Source organism: Nelumbo nucifera, chromosome 3, assembly GCF_055504915.1.
Source record: "Nelumbo nucifera cultivar China Antique chromosome 3, China Antique-T2T, whole genome shotgun sequence".
Taxonomy (NCBI): domain Eukaryota; kingdom Viridiplantae; phylum Streptophyta; class Magnoliopsida; order Proteales; family Nelumbonaceae; genus Nelumbo; species Nelumbo nucifera.
This window is the reverse complement of record NC_142651.1, coordinates 19,393,211-19,414,928: the sequence shown is the minus strand read 5'-3', so window position 1 is coordinate 19,414,928 and position 21,718 is coordinate 19,393,211. Positions and strand designations below refer to the sequence as shown.

Genomic DNA, 21,718 nt, shown 5'->3' with positions numbered 1-21,718 from the left:
GGTGCGTCGCCCTCGGATACGGACGTCCTTAGTGTCGGGTACGTTTGGCTGGCCTGGTGCTTTGGAAGTGAAGTGTTGGAGTGGCGAGCGAGGTGCCTTGAGTTCGGTTTGGAGTGTTCCGAGCTGCCATGGGCCAGCTCGGATCAGCTTTGTGAGGCTTGGGGCCCAGCATAGTTTGTGCTCCTTGCAGGGAGCTCGGGTTCTCAGTAGGGAGCTCGCTCTTAATAGGGAGCTCGGACTCCCAGTAGGGAGCTTGTTCTTAATAGGGAGCTCGGATTCTTAGGGAGCTCGGACCCTTAATAGGGAGCTCGCTCTTAACAGGGAGCTCGGGCTCCTAGTAGGGAGCTCGGATTTTAGGGAGCTCGGGCTCCTAGTACCGAGCTCGGACTTAGGGAGCTCGGGTTTTAGGGAGCTCGGACCTTTGACAGGGAGCTCTCTTAACAAGGAGCTCGGACTAAGTACAGCGGTCTGGAGTTCGGGCTCAGTAGTAAGTTTGGACTTGCTTCCGATGTTCGCTTTGGGTGCTTTACTGTCCCGAGCTGCTTGCCTTTGCCACGTGTCGGGCGATCACGAGGTCGGGCCAAATTTCCCTTCATCAATATCCTTTTAAACTAACATTCTTTCTTTGCATTTGGGAATGGTCATGGGTTGTATCATTAAATTGATGTTTTTTTTTTTTCAAATTTGTCAATATGGCGCTTGTTATGTGTCTTAGGAGAACTCACCCCTAAAAGCTAGTTGTTAGAGGGAGGGAATCCAGACACATACACCCTACCAAGCATCCCATGTTACCGATGTGGGATCAATGGATCATAACATTCCACCATGCTCTGCAGTTCCGATGCTCATGTAGACTGGTTTTGCATTAGTCCACCTAGTTTCGGCCGAACACTGCAATACCAACATCACCATCTGTGCCACATGATTGCAACTGAGAGGCATAATGTAGGCTCTGATACCATCTGTTATGTGCCTTAAGAAAACTCACCCTTAAAAGCTAGCTGTTAGACGGAGGGAACCAGACAGACCCCACAACAGCATCCCATACTATCGATGTGGGACCAATGGATTGTAACAACGCCTAATTCAATTTTGCTGTTACACAGTCGAAAAAATAATTAACAAATAGAAAGAAAACTTATATTAAATAGATACGTAGGTATCCACCCATACTAGCTTCAAGTATTGCCGTATTGGCACAGAATACCACATAAGTATACATGTAAACCACAGCTTATGACCACTATTTACACCCTTAAAATTTAAAAAGGAAAAAAAAAAAGGACCACTATTTACACTAGATGCGGTATTTCAACAACACTAAATTTGAAAAATGGAAGGTGCTAAACTAATTACACTCGATGCAGTTCTGGAAGATGTACACTAGTCTAGAAGTTGAAAATTGGCGGTCTTTAATCAGTTTGAACCAGACCATTATGCACTTTCACATGGCGTTTCGCCGCTGATATCTCTGATGCCTTGGTTTCTTGCTTTACGCCAATCTGAACCTTGTCAAAGACAAGTTGCTTCATTCAATTACCAACTGTAGGTGATGTTTATTTGAGTCATTTTACCATCGCTGCTAGATCACTCCCATGTTATGTATTTCCTCCAACCTCTTCATGTACTGGGTAACATTTACCTGTTAGCTGGTCAGTTTCTCACTTTCTTGTCATGTCTCCAAATATCAGCCGCGAAAGCTGGATTCACTAGGGAACTGCCTTCTGCAAACTGTATCTTTAATTGTGTTTGAGCACAACCTCTATTTAAAAACACAACCTACTTCTAGGAAACTCAGCATATGCTTTGCTAGCCCATGGATGAAAGCATGCAAACAAAGCCTCCATTGCCTTGTAACTTAACAGCAGAGGTAGAGAATACTGGTAAGAATCATGATGCAGCAACTAAGTATGATGTAGCAAGGCATAAGCTGCAGATCAGTTGAAGAAGTAGGGTGACACCAGAACTTCATGTAGATCAAAATCTCCACACTCTGGCAAAGGAGGAAAACTTAATGCTGGGAAGGACTGTTGAAAGCTCTCCAACAACTGCATATGCAAGCAGGTGATGAAAAACATTATTATTAATATGGCTTTGGGTTTCCAATAAACAGTTAACCAATTTCTATCTAATTAAACTTAAATGAGAATAGATATACTGCAACATACATATGTATGAATACCTTGTTTTAGATGATTCCCTAGCTAGGGAGGACTAAGATACTCAGACATGGATACTAACACAGACACGAGTTGCCAAGTTTAATTAAATTTCTAACATGTACATATTTTAAAAGTGCTAATGCTATAAGGTATAAAGAATATACAAGTGTTGATGCAGTATCCAGTGTCATATCAAGTATAAAGAATATACAGAATATTGTTTCCATATCAGGTATCTGGGTATCATAGAATAAGGAGTTCTATACCGGTGCCTCCCTGGGAGGTTGACCAAAGTAACTGGGTAATTCTTTGTAGGGATATGCTATTTGTTAGGTTTGACAAGCTATTTTCTGTTGTATTTTTTAGCACTATTTTTTTTTTTTTTGATACATACAAGCTAGATGATTTGGAAGAAAAAATGGCAATACCTATAGCTAATAAAAATTGATGTTTATAAATGTTAATGCATGGTTAGAGATCCTTCAGTTGACATGTTTCAATCCAAGAATTACAACAATTATAACTACGTAATATACACATTCCAGTACCATTTTAGATGCTAGAACTGTGAAGAGACAGCACCAGTAGAAGGATTTGACACCATCCACTAACAAAGAATCATAAAACAGGATACCTATAGCAAATCCCATAAAGTTGGGATAGGATTTTTAGAGTACACATTCACCATCTCCTCCAAATAAGTAATCTTTTCACAAGAAAAGGCAAAAATAAATGGAAAAGGTATTGGATTAGAGAGGATTTGGCCTTCACAAAGTTGAATTTCAATCAAGAGTAGCTTCTCTACCCAAGTTGTAATTAAACATTTAAGAATGCAAAATACTTTACATTTTCCATGATTGGTGTTTCATAGAGTTCAACAAATTTTTCTCGGAGTATCTTGTTCATTTCATCAACATCACATGCGTGTGTCCAAAATGAATCGTGAACTCCTGTAATTAGGGAAGGTCAGATGCAATAAAAATGTCAGAAATAGTAAACGAAAAGATGAGGATTGCTACAAACCTGCAAAGTTTAAGCCTGCCCTCTTGCAAGCAACTGCAGTCATCATCATATGAGAACCATCAAGAGAGTGAATAAAGTTGGGTGGGAAGGCTGTTCTCTGTCGCTTAACCATGACCTATAATAGTTAAAGCAATAATGAGGAAATACTTTTACAGGAAAAATTATGGCACAGGAAATAAATGGTAAGAAGTCAGTTCCAACAATCAATAACATGGTAAAATTTTTATAAAAAAACAGAAAGACAAAAAACAAGTTATCAATCTATGTTAGGCACATACAACTAAGATGCAATTAAAGTCTGGCACTGTCGTTGTTCTTACAAAATTTATCACCCGACATAAATACAATTTTTCCCCAAGTGGTTGGATGACATAGCTAATTACATATTTGCATTTAACAAAGTTTCTTTTAATAGATCATGAAGAAACGTTTGGTGAATATACACATTGTCATTACCCAATGCATAAAGTAATCTTGGAATTTTTATCTCACTAATCCCATGTAGAGTACAAAAGTTACTCTCATATATCCTTTGTAAAGAAGCAACTGCAGTAAATATAACAAAAGGGTTCTGGCTGAAAAATCTTGTGCGGTGCTTCACTCTGGTTAAATCTAATGAGGTATAATGGTATATATTTCAAGGGGGAACTAAAAGCACGCTGAAGAGGAATTTTGGAAGAAATATTTGGCTACTTACCACATGATTCATAAGCTCAGGGTCCAAAGACAGTTATCGTTTTGAATGTCAGAAAGATTTAGCATTTGTATTTTTCTCTTATGAAGGTGCAGGTTGGTGTACATCAGTACATGGCATATATTTACTATGATCGAAATGGCAAAACCATCAATTATTGTGATAGTAGGGCTCAAAAAACAGAAAGAGAACAAAAAAATGATTAGCACTGCAACTCTGCAAAATGTACACAAGGAGATAAACCATAGAAGCAAGGGTATAAATCATGACAGGAAATATCATAGGTCACCAACAATAAGAAACTATCCAGAAATTCTTTTATTAGAAAAATGTTTCTAAATATAAAGCGCATTTAAATAGGTGCACTGATGTTTCTATGGAGTAAGATGCACAGGTGCCTGTGTTTGTATATATTGATCAGTGATACCCTATTTCGTTATGGTCTACAACACTAGAACAAAATAGTTTAAAAATTCAATTGTTTGCATGTGAAACTTATGAGCTATATTTGATAGTAAGCTCAAACACATTGATAACCTGCTTAAGGTCCCAAGATTAGAATCTAAAGGGAGTTAAGTGCAGAGGTGGAGGCATGTGAGTGTGTGGGGGAAGAGGGATGATAAAGCAGATTGAATAATTACCTTGTCAGTTTCCCGCTGCAGTGTCAAAACCTGAAGGGAGGTTTTAATCTGCAATCAACACAAAAAAGGAAGAAAAAAACAATTTAGAATAGCCACCAAGTTTTCTCACAGGAAAAGAATGCAACAATGACATTGATAAAACCATGTAAGTGCACATCTAAACAGATATTTCAGAGATCACTTACAAGATGCCTTCCTAATTTGCGGTACGGTTGCACAACAGGCAGCCCAAGAGGGGTGGTCCAACGCACTGGCTGATTTTCTGAAGCAATTATCTGGTGGATTTTGAAGTTTAGTGGACAGCAATTGTAAAACCTTACAAACTAACAAACTAATGATAATTATCATGGACCAAAAAAAGAGAGAAATATAAGAATAAAAACTCAAAAGGGTCCACAGAAACTGATGACTCAGTGACAACCTAGCATAGTTTCATTCCCTTTCTCCATGGTTCAGGCTGTACTTCTGTATGGTCCATATTAAGGGTGACTCTCAAGTGGTGATTGGTTGCGTGAGAGGTTCTTATTCTAGCTGTGGAGATATTGACAGTCTTTAAGTGCCCAGAAAACACAAGAAGAAAGTCTCTAATCCACCCAATCACTTGTTTATCTTTTGGCTATACTTGCATTTTTCCCTGCTTGACATGGGATGCAATTCTTTCAGTGTGTTTGTCCTTCTTAATGGATGGGATCTTGTTCTCATCGAGTTCAAACACACAAGTCTTGCTTGGAAAAACGACTTTATAGGGAAGATATAAAGATTAAAATGAAGATCTAAGGTTCCAAGAAAGATGTGGACAAATAAAGATTTACAGGATTTCAGAACCAACTATCAGAAAAGCTAACCTTCACCTGTATGTTAAAGGTGTTGTAATTTTGTAACAATGTTGCCATTAGCAAAGTGATCTTTTAGAAGATTTAAATGGTGGGGTACCCTCTGGTTTCTGCTATATGGAACAATGATGTGATAGATATAACTTGGTGGGGTACCCTCTGGATAGGCCACCTGTTCAATCCTCAGGTCCAAGTCAACCATAATACCCCACCTTGTATTAGTGTTTTACTTAGCAATATTGACCATTAAAAGTTCAAATAGTTCAACATAAAACTAACCTCAAAAGTAAGGGGTTATTTTGAACACATGGCAAGGGCTCAAATTTGGCCTATTGTATTAGTAGAGATAATCTAGAGGAATGTGTGGGGGCCCTAAACCAACTTGCCATGCTGAAGATTCATTGGTCATCATTAAGCAATTCAACTAGAAAACCTGCCCCCAATATATATAGATAGAGAATCTTGAATGTTATTACAAGAGATAATTCATAAATTCTACATAGGATAACTGAGGTGAAAAATAGGACCAAACCCCATATAAACAAACTAAATGGCTCGCTTTCAAATGCATGTTATACTAAGCAAAATATAAATCATGAAATAGATGATGCACAATACCTTTGCACAGTCACCAAGCCAGCTCATGATACTGCGTGCAGCTTTGAACATCTCACCTAAGGCAGTTATGGTAGTCTGCACAAACAACAAAAGACGATTTTATCACTAAAAACCCCCTGAGAACATATATAAAAGAAAAGGTTGTTGTGCATCTTCCAAAAATGACTGAAAAGTACTATGCACCCTAATGCTGTCTGCAGCAAATACTTCTGTCCAATAGAAGTAAAACTGTAGAACTATCAATTCTTCTATCACTTACTTTTGCCGCATAACAAGATGCACCAAACAGCTCTGATTCATCTGCGATGGCATTACGTTCCTTCAACCTCCTCTTGATCTGGTCACGGGCACCGATGTATGTGACACCATACACTGATGTCATTACTGTTTGCTTCACCAATTTCCTATCCACCTAGAGATGTCCAGAACCAATCAACTGTTAGTTATACCAAAATCGGATACTCTCTCAGAAGCATAATAAAATTACCTAATTCTTATAAACCCTAAATAAGCAAAGTGAAGAAAAAGATATCATTCATGTTTCAGTGTACTCTGACCAGCCTAAATTACCCTACCAACATATGCATCGCAAAATACTATTCAAAATATGATGAGAAAATAAATTAACCTGGTTAATTAAAAGCCTAGCATGCATTGCATTTGGCTCAGTTGTTGGATCTTTCTGTGCATCTCTTCGCATAATATCAAGAACTCTGGATTATGAATATTATACAATCAACTAGATTAGTTCCCAAAGAGATCTGAGGCTCCAACAATTATATCATCGCACAATTAGAAATCACAGAATCATGATATTATCCATTCTTGACTAAGATGAAAATCAAACCCTTCTCAAATCTTAATTTATACTTCTTGATTTTTAACAAACTTTTAGAAACCAGATACGAAATTTCATTACTTGTCAAGCTGGGTTGGAAGCACCACAATAGCATAAGTGTCATTGTGTTTGCTTAGAAAGGATGAGACCTTTTCCTGCATAATTTCATGCCTTTTATTCCAGGAACTGCAATAACATCTTATCCTCTGATTACCAAGTTCAAAAAGGCATCTGTTCTCTCTGCTCCCAAATACTCCCTACAGATAGAAGCTTGTGGAACACCACAAAATCATCCTTTTGTGGCATTTCACTTTTTTATCATGAGACTGATTTTAATGGATAAGAAGCAGGTGACAAGATATTAAAGACCTAAAACCATTAATAGGCCCCACCCCAATACAGCCCTCAGGAACCTTACAGATCTTTCTTCACTCATCAGATACCTTTCCTCCATTTCCTTGAACAGCTTCCTTGTCATTCCCCCCCCCCCCCCCCCCCCCCCCCCACACACACACACGACACACAAACACCACCAGACCTAAGGCCTTATTTACTTGAACTGCATTTTCCACTACCTTGTCCACAATAAGAGAAAATGAGGATGATACAAAGCAAAAGGTCTCAACCATTATCCAAATAGAGGAAAACAGGGAAAAAATGAAGAAAGAAATATGGTGGACAGGCCATATTCCCCATGTTGGACAGAAGGGACAGTCCATGGTGCCTTACTCCATTCTGTCAAAGGGCTAAAATATTGGCAGCTAGATATAATAGCACACTCTGTTGGATCATATCAGCCAAGAAGCTGGGTGGTTCTTTGGCTAGAAGTGAAATAGGAAGGAATACATCTTATGAGGGTTAAACTCTTCCTGATTAAAGCATGTTTATTGTTTTAATGACGTTTATGGGGAGACTATTAGCTCAGCCTAGATTGTTCTTGGATGTTTCCTTTTCTTGTTTTTGTATTGTAGCATGCTACCTAACTCTGGTATATCTGCCTTGTTTTTAAATTTTAATATTTTAGAGAATGGAAGACTGGAAATTTCTCCTTTATGTAGCAACTCCCATTTACATTTCTCTTCCTATGCCATGTGCTCTCTAATTCTTTCCCCTGACGCTGTGCTTGTTTTGATGTAAAAGGGGAAGAAATATAATTAAAATATTTAAAGTGGAAAATTTTCCATCTCCTATGCTTGAAACAAATGGATGCAAAGAAAATTTTACTGAAGGGATGGTTTGGAAGAGAAAGCTTTTATGCATTTACAGGAAGCAGCATACCTAGCAGCTACTCCTGAGTAAACATCTGCAGGTTTATCTCCAGCAACCAGGTTCACTGCAGCTGCTCCCAACTGAATAAATAGAACAATTTGAATAACAAAAAGACAAGAAACATGTTAGACAGAAGCAGACAGAAGTATTAAGAAGCAGTGGATGGTTTAGTCAAGAGTGCATTTCTAATTCCATCTAACAGATAATCAACACAATGATCTAATAATGGTAACATAAACATGAACCCTGCATGTAGAAACCAAAATGAAAGGGAAAGTTTAACAGATGATATTTTTTGGCTAGCTGCACAAACACACAAGGGTGAAAATGCCTTAATAAGACCATGTTAATGGAACCAAGTAAGAAAGAAAATAAAGAATATGAAACATTAGGCCTGTCAACGATTAGATTTTTTTAAGAGAATAACGATTTCAAAGAGACTAGAAAAAGGGTACATGAGAAGATGTACAACTGTAAACAAGGAGGGACTCTCTGAAGAGATTACAAGGGCAGAAAGCAATCACTAAACAAAGAATCCCTATGGACCCCAGATTTGGCTAAACCATCAGCCAAAGAAATAAGTTCCCTAGGGATTCATCTAATCTTTAGTCATCTAGGCCATGATGTCTCTTGCCTCGCCCAGATTGTGTACCAGTTGCCAAGGGCCATGTCCTTCTCCCCTAACCATTTTATGGTGTTTTCAGAGTCTCCTTAGATGGTTAGGAGAGATAGCCCCAAATTCTTTGCAATTTGGAGACCTGTTAAAGCAGCCAAAATCTCACATTTTGTAGAGTCCACAATCCCTATTGGGCCATTAAAAGACCAGCAAATATTTCCATATTCCTCCCTGATCACACCTCCAATCCCTGCCTCCCAGGGATTGCCTACAGTTTTTCCACTAAAGTTTAGTCTTGTTCCCACCTTCTTTCTAACCAAGGGGTCCTGAACAGAGGCTAGAGACAGGGTAAAGGAGTGTAAAATTTCCACTAAATTCCTTTGTAAGTCTGATAGAGAGAAACCTTTGAAAACCTCAGAGCTTGTCACCCATGTGTAACATAAAAAGGTTACATAAGAAATAAGTTCTTCAGTGGTTATTGCCTTGTTTTCAAAAAAATTGCTTGTTTCTTTCTTCCCACATTCCCCACATCACTGTAATACTGCATGAGTCAATGTGCTCCAATAGGCTTTCCCTCTCTTGCCCAAACCCCTACCTAGTCATTGCTTAAGAAGCTCCAATACATGTTCAGGGGCTGCCCAGCTGTAACCAACAAGGTGCAGGAAGTGATTCCAGAATTTTCTTGTTTCCAAACAGTGAATAAGGAGGTGCTCAGTAGATTCACCATCATGGAGGCACAAGATGCAAACGTGAGGGGAGATACATAATCTGCCTTTGTTCTTTTCCTGGATCAGACCACAAGTGTTAATTCTCCCCAAGCCTCCCACACAAAGAAGGAAACTCTCATGGGAGCAAGGGGAATCAAAATTTTCTTGTAAGGAAAAAAAAAAGAACTTTGCTCACCTGAAACAAGAGTCTTGAAAAAAGTCTTGGTCAAGAATTTACCGGCTGGGTGAAGGATTCAAATGTTATGGTTTACAGAAGAAGGGGAAACATAGACCTCCCATAGGGAGTGGAGGATGTTAGTAATTTCATCAATCTTAACGTCCCTTGGAGGTCTTCTAAGGTTCCAACTAATCCCAAGGGGAGAGGGAGAGGAGCAAGATGAGCAAGATGCAATGGTAGCTTCCTGAGTTTCGGATAGGTGAAATAAACAAGGGTAAGATTTCTCCACCAGAGGTCAGTCCAAAACTTAATCTTGTTTCCATCCTCCCACCCTATCTAACAAAGGAAATACACTTTGGTTCCATTTGGTTTGCAGTTGGAATCAGAATCAGAACCAGAATCAGAATGGTCTATTCCTCCTGCCAGTTTGGTTTATACGGGAATCAGAATCAGCTATAATGGATTCTCATTCCCAAGGGAGGGGGAGGGAATGGCCATTCCCTCAAATGGGGGAATGCCGTTGCACCAGGAATGGGAATGGGATTCTGATTCTGCCAACTAAACAGTTGGAATCGGAATGGTCTGTTCCGATTCCAATTCTAGACCCTAATTCCCGCGAACCAAATGGACCCTTAGTGTAAGTTGAGGAAGTTATCCATACCTAGATTTGGTTCAAGACCAGATTGTTCAAACGAGAATGATCTGATGCTGAATGAGGACTTAGACAAAGGGGGGAAGGAAATACTTATATAGGTGTGGTAGAGGCCTGGAAATTGAGACAGAAGAGGAGCCAGGTAAAGGTTTATATCAAATCATCGCGACCATTGCATGCCTAAGAAATTATCAAACTTGAGATCCCACATGTCTCTTCTTTTTCCTCAATTTAAGAAATTTCATTTCTAATTCTCTCATGAGGCACCAATCAAACAACAGGAAAAACTGCTGGTTCAATTTTCCCTGTGATTTGATAAACATGAAAACAAAATGTTTTACTTATGACTGAAGTTTAAATTATAGACCTCCATTTCCAATTATACAAATTGAAACCATCATAAACAGAATTTAGCAATATAAAGTAACATGAATTAATAATGAATAGGAAAAGGCATTACCTTGTCTCTTCCAAGGGCAGCATAATGTTGTAAGCCATTACATGATCCATCCTGGACGCATAAGATAGAAAAACAAACATTAATGAATCAAATTTTCCTCTATTACAGATCTAGATACATATATCTATTGATATGAAAATATAACTCAAATCTAGGTACAGTAAATGGTCTCTCATTTGTAGGGCATAGGAACCAGATTATAAGGCAATTAAAAAAGGTGGTTCCAGGAGAAATTTGATGACATTTCCTGCAAATATTCACAATTAAATAATTTGATTTTTTATATTTCATATACTGTAAACCTCACTTTTTTGTTACTAAAAAATAAATAGATAAGAAGAGAAAGTGTCCAACTTATCCAATACTCTGGAGGTTATTTACTTTTTAAAATTCATTTATTGGTAGCACAAGATAAAATACAACTAGTACAAGCTCAGATGTTGGAAGACCACAACCAAAACACAAGATGCAAAACCAAACATGGACAAATAGATACTTAGGTAAGTTCATATATGAATACAGTTGTACACCCCCAATGCCTTGTCTGGTGCTCAGTATATAAGAATAACCTTGCATGCTCAGAGGAATTTCAATTTTATTTGTTTTCATTTTATAACAGTTCAAAGGAGTTTTAGGAAATATAACAGAATACAAAGCATTTAGAAAAACAGGGCTAGGTGAAAAACACCTAGCACCCACCCAAAAACACAAAAGGACAGACACCAACTGTTCACTCCTATTTACTCCTTTAGCAAGTGCATCTGCTAGAGTGTTAGTCAATCTCCTGATCCATTTTTAACAAGGTTTTCATTCTTCAGGCCAAAGACCTAGCCTCCCATGTTTTTATGTTCAGAATTTGATGAATAAAATACTAATTACTTATATACATCCTTATTGTTCCCTCGCCTGTGAAGAGAGAAAATTTCCCAATAAAAGCCTATGGAAATTAACATTTTTATAGTCCACTTGCATGATTATTTGCATCACAGAAAAATTACAAGAGAAAGATTTTTGACCATAAGAAAGTACCTGGTGGATGGGTATATGTGAGATCATGGTCTCTGGTGAGCAACTCCTTAATGCTTCAGAGAGATTGATGCATACTGCCAAGCACTGAAATGGATCGTCTGCATTTAACCACCAGCGCCTACCTTCCAGTGGTCTGTCTGCAGAATCAAATATATCATCCAAGTGGTTCTCTGTAAATGCTATCCGACCCTCATAGGATAACTTGTCCACACCACCAGCATATAAATTTGCCAAATGTATCTTCAGCCACCGTAAGCCAGACTTTCCAAGAGGACGTCCTTCGGCAAACTCCAAGATTCCTCGACACAGGTCCGAACCAAGATGATTTAAATATGGGTGCATGGGATATGCACGGCCTCGAAAGTCAAGATTGTGTGGATAGAAGAAACCATTCTCATCCTTCATTCTCCTAGCTACCTGCTCTTAAATAAGAAGAATTGGTCCACTCTATGGTGGTGCAACATCTATTAAATAACACCAAAATATGGGGTTGGAAAGAAATCTTCTTACAGCAAGTTTAAGTTCTGTGTCACAACGCTGTGAGTGCCTCTCACTGTTCTCTTTCTTCACAGCCTTAACTTTCCATTTCCATTTCTTGAGTTCTGCTTCATCTTCTGTTTCAGGTTCTTCTGGTAGAGGAACCTGAAGCAGACAAAATTAAAGATCATTTTTATCAAAATAGAAGTTAAGTCAGGGCTTCTCACACAAGTAAATTCAAGTGTGTGCATTTACTAGTTTAAAGTATTATTATATTATATTATATATGCAATGGTGCATGTATAAGTTTGGTGATGTTTGTGAATTTCCATTCAATAACAAGGAAAATTCATCATCATCTTCTAATCCATATCCTAACTATATGGATTTGGCTACATGAATCCTATTTCGTCATTCTGTTATGCCATATCCATTGTCAAATTATGAGCACTTAAATCATTTCTTACTACTTCAACCCATGTCCTTTCTGGTCTACCCCTAGCCCTTCTAGCTCCTTCAACTTGAAACAGATCACTTCAATAACAAGGAAAAATGCAGCCCTAAAAATTAGTTTACTAGTAATTGGTAAAATGCAACTTACATCTTCACGGTCAACCAAATCAGCTAGACGACCTCCACTAGCCCATATTCTGTCTACCACACCAAGTACCCTTTTGTTAATCCTCCATTTGGTATTGCCAAGTGTATCCAGTGCCTGGACAGTTTAGGACATTGTTAAGGCACTATTGCAACAAAGAACAGGACGAAGAAAGTGACAACACATAGAAGTTACACAGCCATAGTCATGAAAGAAAATGAAAGACTTTTTTTTCTATCAGTAACATAACAGAACTCAAGATTAACTTTTAAACAGCAAGAAACATGGAAAATGACAAGGAATGAACCCAAAGTTTTCAAACCTCAAAAATTGGTTCTAACTGCTTCCTTGAAGTCCTCTTAACTGCTTCCCGTTGTTGTCTTGCTCCATGAGTTCGCATGACATAAGATGGTAAAAATAGGTATGCACCTTTATCATATCTGCCAAAAAAAATATATGGGAAAAACCATAACACAGCATGAATTGACCACATAACTTAACAAGAGGAAGTTCACATAAATATCTGGCTAACATTCTCAACTTCTAATAGTAGTTATTGTCTTATATAACTACTGGATACAAGCAAACAGAAACTTATTTACACTGTGATCAAGTAGCTCATCTTATTTGAGAAATAAAAGTGTGACTAGTCAGAACTTACCTTGTTAACTGAACTAAGCATTAAGTTAAAAATAAAATGAACTCTGAAATAAAGACATGAAGTAATCAGTAGATTCTGGAATGTCATACCCTGTCCAATTGAGTGGAGGCACCAACATTGGCATATAAGGGATCACCATGTGCCTTGCCTGTTAGGAAAAAAAGAACATTTGCTTATGATCTAGGGCCTAATTGGCTTAAGTTGAGATTATTATGCAGGAAACAGTTTTTCATTTGGAAACACCTCAAGGACTTAAGAACATACAAGTCTACAAATATGCTCACAAATACATGCAGTAGAGAAATAATTGATTGGTACTGAAACAAATCAACTTCAATCAGGCAACACCAACCTCTCTAAAAACAGTAGTTCAACTTACAGTTCTCTCTAATCCCTTGCGAACTAATGGGTCACATTCAATAAGCCCATATCTTCTGCTGGTTTTCCTGTTGAACAAGAAGAAATGTTCTTCTAATAATGTTCAACATAAACAAGAAAAAAGGAATCTAGGTTTCTAAATCAATCACACAGGACAAAGTCCTCACTGTGATTCTTTTGTAATAGTTTTAAGAGTGTGTCTAAAAGCAGGTCGAATATCCGGTGGGCCATCTGCTAGCTGATCAGCTGGAGATTGTATATAGGCCGTTTGCATCAATAATTCAATAAGATGGCTTCCAACCTGGAATATACAAGAACATGGCATGAAATTTTACATACAGAAAACTGGAGAAACCAGGAGTTTTTTTCCTGTAAATACAATCAAGGATACATACCTTAGCCTGAGCATCCTGGCCCCATGGCTTTGAATCATCCTGGCTCTTCACTATCTGCCGCACTTGCTGCAGCTTTTGCTTTTTCATCAAATCAGTAACCTTTTTCCTTAATCTTTGTTGTTCTTTGATTGCGGGATCAGATTCACCACCTTCTGCTTTCTTATCTTTATCGGTCTTTTTCTTCGTCTTCTCCAAAAACTTGTATATCCTAACCTGATCCATCCCAACATTGTTTAAAAATGAATACTTGGTGATGTGGTAGAAACCCAAGATGGTGAATAAGGGTGAAATAATGATAGTTCAAAACCAACTATATTTGTTTGCCTTGCTTGAGCAGAAACACCAAGTTTTGCCACTGAAAACCTAGCTTCATTCAAGACACAAAGAACACAGAAGGATGAACTTCCCAAGACATAGAGATGTGCTAGTTCGCACACTCATCCTGCAACATTGACTCCAAATCAAAAACCACCCACAGATGCATAAAAGGAGGAAATGAAGAAGGTTTAACACGTTGAGAAAGAGTATAACTAGATAAAGAGTAGCAAACTATATTCAAAAGGAAAAAATGCAATGGAATAAAATTTGGAATCCAAGGCCCAATAAGTGAGAATTTTGCCTCATGCAGCTCTCGAAATACCCAAATTTACATAAGAGTGGAGCTATTGCTATACAAGAAAGCCTCCCAATACCCAAATTTATTTATACTACTATAAAATGCACCAAGGGCCTGTTAAGATTTCTGGACTTTTTCTTGACAGAAATTGCCCATGTTTTTTAATTGTCTTCATTTGAAGATGAGGGCAACAACATCAACTTGATCAATTGTAGCATTTACTTTAGAAAATTTTTTGACAGATGGTGCCTATGCTTTTCAAGCTATCCTTGTTTGTCTAGCCAAGAAAAATTATAAACCCAGCTGTTATAACATTTATTTCCTCATAAAGTGCCTTGTAGGGGTGCAAGTTGGGTGGGCTTGGCCGGGCTTAAGCTCAACCCAGGTCCAACCCTACAAATTGGGCCTAAGGCCCAAGCCTGACGTCAAGCCCAAACTGTCCAACCTGGGCCCAGCCTGAACTGAAATTTGATGCACTCGGGTTAGGCTTGGGCCCAGGCCGGTTGGTCAATCAGCTCACATTAAAATTTAATATAAATGTATGTATATATGTATACATGTATGCATATATATATGGTTTAAATATGCATAATATGTTTGTATTTGCATATGTATGTATATAGGCAGGCTGGGCTCAGGTTAGGATAAGGTAGGGCCGGGCTTGGGCTGGGCCCAGACTGAGGCCCTAAAATCCAAGCCCAGCCCATGTAAAATTGCAGGCTGGGTTGGCCTGGGCTCAGGTTGGGCCTGTCCAAGTTGCATCTCTAGTGCCTTGGGCATTTGTAAAACCACTCCCTTCTAGCCACCAAACAAATATAAAAAAATAATTGATAATCTACACTAAATCCCCCTTTCTTTGAATATAATAACTCTCTATGTGAGGGCAGGAATCATAATTTTAACTACTACAATAAGTTTACTCTATTTCCATTCATTAAGTTCTAAATTTAATGCACTGACTCCCATTCTCTATCATTAAATCCAATATTTGAGGCATTTTTGGTTTTCACCATTAAATTCCACTGATTAAATCTACACCCAATAATTTTAAGGGTAATTTGCAGATTAGTACCCTGTACTTTGGGCCTGGTCTCATTTTGGAACTCGGATTTCAAAACATGCCAATCCAATACCTGAACTCCCAAAATGTCCTAGTTTAGTCCCCACCATTAGCTGTCCGTTAAGTGGCCTGTGAAGGGATGCAAATGCCCTTCGGGTATCATGTAATTTTCTTTATCAACCACCCAAATGCCCTTTGGGTTGTTCACTGTTGCTTTGGTTCAATCTTGATTCTTGAGGAAGAAGATGATAAACAATGTCTTATTTTGAAGGGTAATTTTGACCTTTTCAAAAGTTTTAAGTTGCACATGTCATCACGTGATACAGATGACTGACAGACTGCTAAGAACAGAGACTAAACTGGGGCATTTTGGGAGTTTAAGTAATGGATTGGCATGTCTTGAAATTTGGGTACCAAAGTGCGACTAGGCCCAAAGTACAGGGTACTAATCTGCAATTTTCCCTAATTTTAAGGGCACAAAATCCTATGTTTTTAAACCAACTTAGAAATAGGACTATTTTTTTTGTCCCGGTGAGGAGTAAGTAGTTCAATTCAACCATTTTCTGATTTGCATCAAATGGTTCAACCTTTGATGCCATAATTAAATAACAAAAGATTTAAAAAAATAGATAAAATAAAAAAGATAATAGAAAATACAGAAATTTTGTAGAAAAAATTGGGCACATCTCTAATGTTATATGATCACCATATCAAACAAAAAATGAGAAGTACTTTTATTAATGACAAAAATGGAATACAAGATTTAAAATTGGCCCAGAAACAAAAACCGTTTTTCCATCTAGGTGGCTGGCTATTGATCAACCACTCAGTCAAATGAGTTAACCCATGATGTCATAACTAAATAATAAAATTTTGAAAAATAGAAATAAATACAAAAAATTGCAAAAAAAATTGAAATGCTTGACAGATCTCCAATATCATATATTAATTATAGTAAGAAAGTTAACTATGATAAACAATAATTATTTTTATTAATGATGAAAAATCAAGTAAATATTTAAAATTGACCCAAAAATAAAATCATTTTCCTGTCTAGGTGGTCAGTTAATGGTTTAACCTTTCAAGTCAAATGGTTCAATCCATAATGTCATAATTAAATCATGAATTTTTAAAAAAGATAGAAACACAAAAAATTATGAAGTAGTTCAGAAAATTGGTAATAAACATTTGGGCACATCTCTAATATTATATATATTCAAAAAAATATTATATATGTTTATCATATTAAACAAAAATATGTGTGATATAATAAGAACTATTTTTATTAATGATGGACATGGAATACAAAATTTAAAACCAATAAATCCACTAGTATAGCATGCTTCAATTACTTGTCTTCGTTATATGGATTCTGATAGAGATTAAAATTGTTATTGTTATTATTATCTGAAATCACCACGTGCAACACATGTACACATTTACTAGCCTTCATTTCCCTAGGAACCCATCTAGCCTGAACCTTCAAGGTTGATAAGGATTTCATTTAGCAATGTGCAGGGGTGCTTTGGCCCCGGAACTTTGGTGCAATTGAATTGCATTAGTTTTGTCTCCCTCAAGAAGAAGAAAAAAATGCCTAGTGATCTATAAGTTGATGAATAGAATTTAATTTCTGAGTTCCTCCTAAGTAGGATTGAAGGGTCTCAGGCAGGAACCTCCTCAAACCAGCTGCTGATATTGGTAATTTTCAGTCTCTTTCCAGTGAACTTTTTTTATTGATATGCTACTTTTAATAATCTTTCCAATGAAGAATCTGTCTCCATATGAATTATCAAGATTCAACATGACCATGGGTTTTTTTCTGAACATACAAACACAAGAAGGGAGAAAAATAGCTGAAGATAACTAAGACATGTGAAGCTGTAAAAAAGTTAGATGCATCACCTTTTTAATTTTTATTTATTTATTTTGATAGGAAACAGTAACTTTTGATTAATAACTAAAGAAGTTGCATTGATCAGAACCCAAGACAAGAGTGCTAAAAACAATTACAAAGCATCCCAAAAGAGTTCCCCTCTATTTGTCCCTTGTTTAGCTAAACTATCGGCTTGTTCTACCACTTGAAGTTGACATCAATCTCCCTTGTTAAATGAAAAATCTCCCTCATGACCTGTCTGTGGGTCCATGCCCCAATTTCTAGTCTGCATCCACCCTATCAGTAGTTTTGAATCACCTTTCACTTCATGTTGCTGAAGCCCCAACTGTTTGGCCAATTTCAGCCCATGGAGAAGGGCCACCAAACATTTTTATCAGTAACTTGAAAGAGTTTCATTGATAGTATACTCAGTGTATATTTACAGCAGGTACACCATCTCTATATGTTTAATAACATTATATATAGTCCCAATACTGCTAACAAGGCCCTCCTAAGAGAGCTGAAAAAACAGTTTCAGTCCAGATAATAACCACTACACTTCATGAGCTAGAGAATTTGCAAGACAATTAGCAATTAACGGACTGAGGCACCAAAGCAGGCACTGCTTCTAATCTCTAAACTAGATGTCTTGCTTCCTAAATTTGATGTCTAAAGGTCTATAGGCCAGATATTGCACCATTCATCCAGCCAATTACAGTTTTTGAGTCCCTCCAATCATTAGATGCATCACTTGTTATTGCACATATGATAAAATAGACATATATAGAAAACAAGTGAAACAACATTTGTGCTAGAAAGGCTTCACAATTCTCATTCTTGAACTGATTCTTACTTTCTAATCTGCTTCTGTCACTCACCTTTGCCGCACTCAGGGAATCTATAATATTTGGTCCAAAATGTCCCCTCACTACCACCAAAGGATACTATAGGCCATCTGTGATTTTTTTTTTTTACTCTTTTGGAACCGGTAAGCCCATTTGTGACTGTTTATCCTTTTTTACTTTTTGGTTCCCCATCTCATATCTAGAGTAGAACGTATGCTGTATTTCAGATAAATGATGTTATCTCGGTACTGATAAAAAAGGTAATTTCATTCTTGATTTAACCTCTCCGTTGGTTCACCTCACTAAGTTTGAAACATTCCCTTCCCCTCTCTTAAAGTCCAAAATGACTTTAGTCATATTTCTCTACATCTCTTAATAAATTATTTATAATCAACAAAAAGAAATTCCAAAAAAAACCGAGAGAAATGGAACCCATTTGCAGGCAGTCAAACATAAGTTTTTCATTCAAATGGGCTTCTACTGCTTATTGTACTGTCTATCAGATTTGACATTTATCCATTAACGCGGTTGAACATGAAGTTACCAGATATATATAACAAGATGGATTTAGAGAAAAAAAAAGAGGTTAATATTTGTCTTCCATCCATTTACAGGGATGGAAATAAACAGATTCAAACTAGAATTTAGTTGTAAATAAAAAGAAGAAAAGGTCTCTCTCATTAAGTAATAATAAATCAAGTACTTGATTCAAATGAAAGATCACCTACCTCATTCTCAATGGCTTGACCTATCAGGCAAGCAGCTTGGACCACCCTAGCACTGCCATGTTCTCCTCCCGTCATTAGCAACCCCACGAGCTTATGCATCGTAATAACTGACATCATCTCTGCTGGCAATTGATCAAAATATGGAGCATAAGCAGCCCTGTTCTTTCCTTTCCTACACAATTCCTGCTCTGCTGCAATGCAATCACGTAATGGCTCGAACCAACCAAGGAACAACGACTTCATGTAAGGCAAATTGGGAGCCAGTTTCTGTTCACACATGTCCATAAGAAGCTCCTTGTACTCCTTGGCAGCCTGTTCCCACGCCTCTGTCTCAATCTTCACTTGTCTCCTCCGAAGCAATAGGTACTTCCCTTGCCCCATTCCTCCAACCAATTTTGTCTGTTTCTGATGACTGAATTCAAGTTCCTTCTCTTCTTTGCTCATCTCCTCCAATAATTCCTGAATCTCGTCAACAACAGAGACATCTTCCTCCGCATCCGTTGAAGAGAGAACCTCGGCAACACTAGCGTAACCCTTGGGATGATTCGAAAACCTGGAAAGACCCATCGAATTCCTGAAACACCCAAAACTGAGTATTCCCAAATCGTCTTCTTTGGATGGTGATTCCCCATTTCGAAGAAAACAACTTTCAGAAAACCCGGCATTTATGCTGCTTTTGAACTCAAACTGTCTGGCTTTATCGTGAAAAACGGGATACTGAGAGTAGCCCACAACACCAAAAGTGCGTAACATAGAAGAGGAATCGCGGGAAAAAAAGTTCGTTGAACAGGCTTGTTTCACTATATTTCTCCACATCCCTTTTGCGTATGTTTGATGGCTTTGGGTGGAAACTAGAAAGATTTGTATTTATCGTCTGGGGCTAAATAATTTGAACCAAGTTGCTTAGGTTCGTAGCTGAAATCAGAGTTTCGTTACTTGACATAAAATTTTACAGTTTTCAGAAGAAAGAGGATAAAGGATCAGAATGAACGAAAAAGATAAATTGATTGAAGGAACAGTTGAGGCCTGAGAGCAAAGCTTACGAGATTCCAGCTCATGGTTTCGAGGTGGGAGGTGGGCGGTGGGCGGGGAGAAGGTAAGCCCTTCTTAAACCTCCGTGGCTCCATCTGTAACTGTAATCTGTATTGGTAGGAGACTAGAGTGACTGACTGTCTAGCTGTATCCCGAAGACCCTGTTGGGGCGCATCCGGATCCATAACTCTGGTTACAGTTAAGTTTTGGTAGAATAGAAAAGCAGTGCACAACATCGACGAGATCAAATCAGCCCCCACATGCACATCTCAGCCTGCATTGGGAACATCTCCCTAGTTGTCTCTTAATATATAGTTGGGATATATTGTAGGGCGCAAATATGTATGCTGGAGGTGATGGGGTCTGCTCCTTACAAATGGGCACCTCACAAGCACATCCACGTGCATTGAGAACATCTTCTGTGAATTATAACTAATAAATACGGGAGATGTTCCCAATGCATGATAGGATGTCCGTGTGAGGCGACAGGTGTGAGGAATAGATCTGGTCTCATTCTGGAGACATCAGCGGAGCCCACCAAATGCCAAGATAGCATATCTGATGGCTGAGAGCTCTCGATCAAATAGCCTTGCTTAATCGCTCTTAGCAAGTAGCAACACGCTCAGCTGAGTTCAAATCAACCCCCTACAAGATAGTTTCCACAATGTCCTACAGTACATCTCCCAATGATCAAATACCAAAAATGATGAGACATTATCGAGAGATTGCCCCATACACGGCAAGGACATGTTATGAGACGTTGTGGGAAACTATCTTGTGGGAGGCTGATTTTAACTCTGTTCAGCTAAATTAAGGGGTTGTTTGGTAACGGTGGCATTTATAAGATAAAACATTTTATACAATTTTTTTACACCTTAGTGCCTTCAGACACCATATAAGCCAAACAGTGAAAAATCGATCTTAAAAATGAAAAACGTCAAAATTGGTGTTTTTTTGATAAATGGTTCACAGGATTTTAGAGAGCGGCTCAATCAAAAACTTGCTGTGTTTTTTTTTTTTTTTTGTTAAACACATCTACAATGCTGAATTAGCACCGTTTCTTCGAAAAGCTGCATCAATACCAAACACCATCTAAAAGGGAAACAACAAGCTTCAATAAGATCTTGCCAGACCGCCATTCACCGCTGAGGCCCAGATGAGATCACACCTCCAAGAACGAAAACACACCCTTCAACCAGAAGAGAAAGATCTCTAAGGCATGGAAGCATCACAATTGACCTTTGTCTACCTCCTCCCCGCAGTGTTGTAGATGACAGTGAAGGGGAATGGCGGGGCTGTCTATTTCATATGTCATGGCCAAGTAACTAACTCGTC

The 21,718-nt window shown here is 38.0% G+C and overlaps 1 protein-coding gene across 3 annotated transcripts; it reads right to left on the bottom strand.

The window, feature by feature from the left end:
• Nucleotides 1–1,115: 1,115 nt before the first annotated feature.
• Nucleotides 1,116–20,658, bottom strand: LOC104600254 (DNA-directed RNA polymerase 2B, chloroplastic/mitochondrial-like). 3 transcript variants are annotated; one of them, XR_016084761.1, is made up of 20 exons: nt 19,352–20,658; nt 14,230–14,442; nt 14,002–14,135; nt 13,836–13,902; nt 13,546–13,604; nt 13,118–13,235; nt 12,799–12,912; nt 12,231–12,362; nt 11,721–12,137; nt 10,692–10,742; nt 8,088–8,158; nt 6,600–6,684; nt 6,231–6,383; nt 5,972–6,046; nt 4,706–4,795; nt 4,521–4,568; nt 3,186–3,300; nt 3,009–3,112; nt 2,711–2,796; nt 1,912–2,048 (listed from the first exon to the last, which is right to left on the bottom strand). XR_016084761.1 is itself a non-coding variant. In XM_010263112.3 (19 exons), the coding sequence occupies exons 1-19, from the start codon at nt 20,165–20,167 to the stop codon at nt 1,938–1,940; spliced, it is 2,973 nt and encodes a 990-aa protein (XP_010261414.1). In that variant the 5' UTR covers nt 20,168–20,658; the 3' UTR covers nt 1,116–1,937. The 3 variants fall into 3 exon arrangements, 2 of the variants coding, with proteins under 2 accessions (XP_010261414.1, XP_010261422.1); XM_010263112.3 differs by lacking the exon at nt 2,711–2,796 and having other exon boundaries at nt 1,116–2,048; XM_010263120.3 differs by lacking the exons at nt 2,711–2,796; nt 3,009–3,112 and having other exon boundaries at nt 1,116–2,048.
• Nucleotides 20,659–21,718: the final 1,060 nt, after the last annotated feature.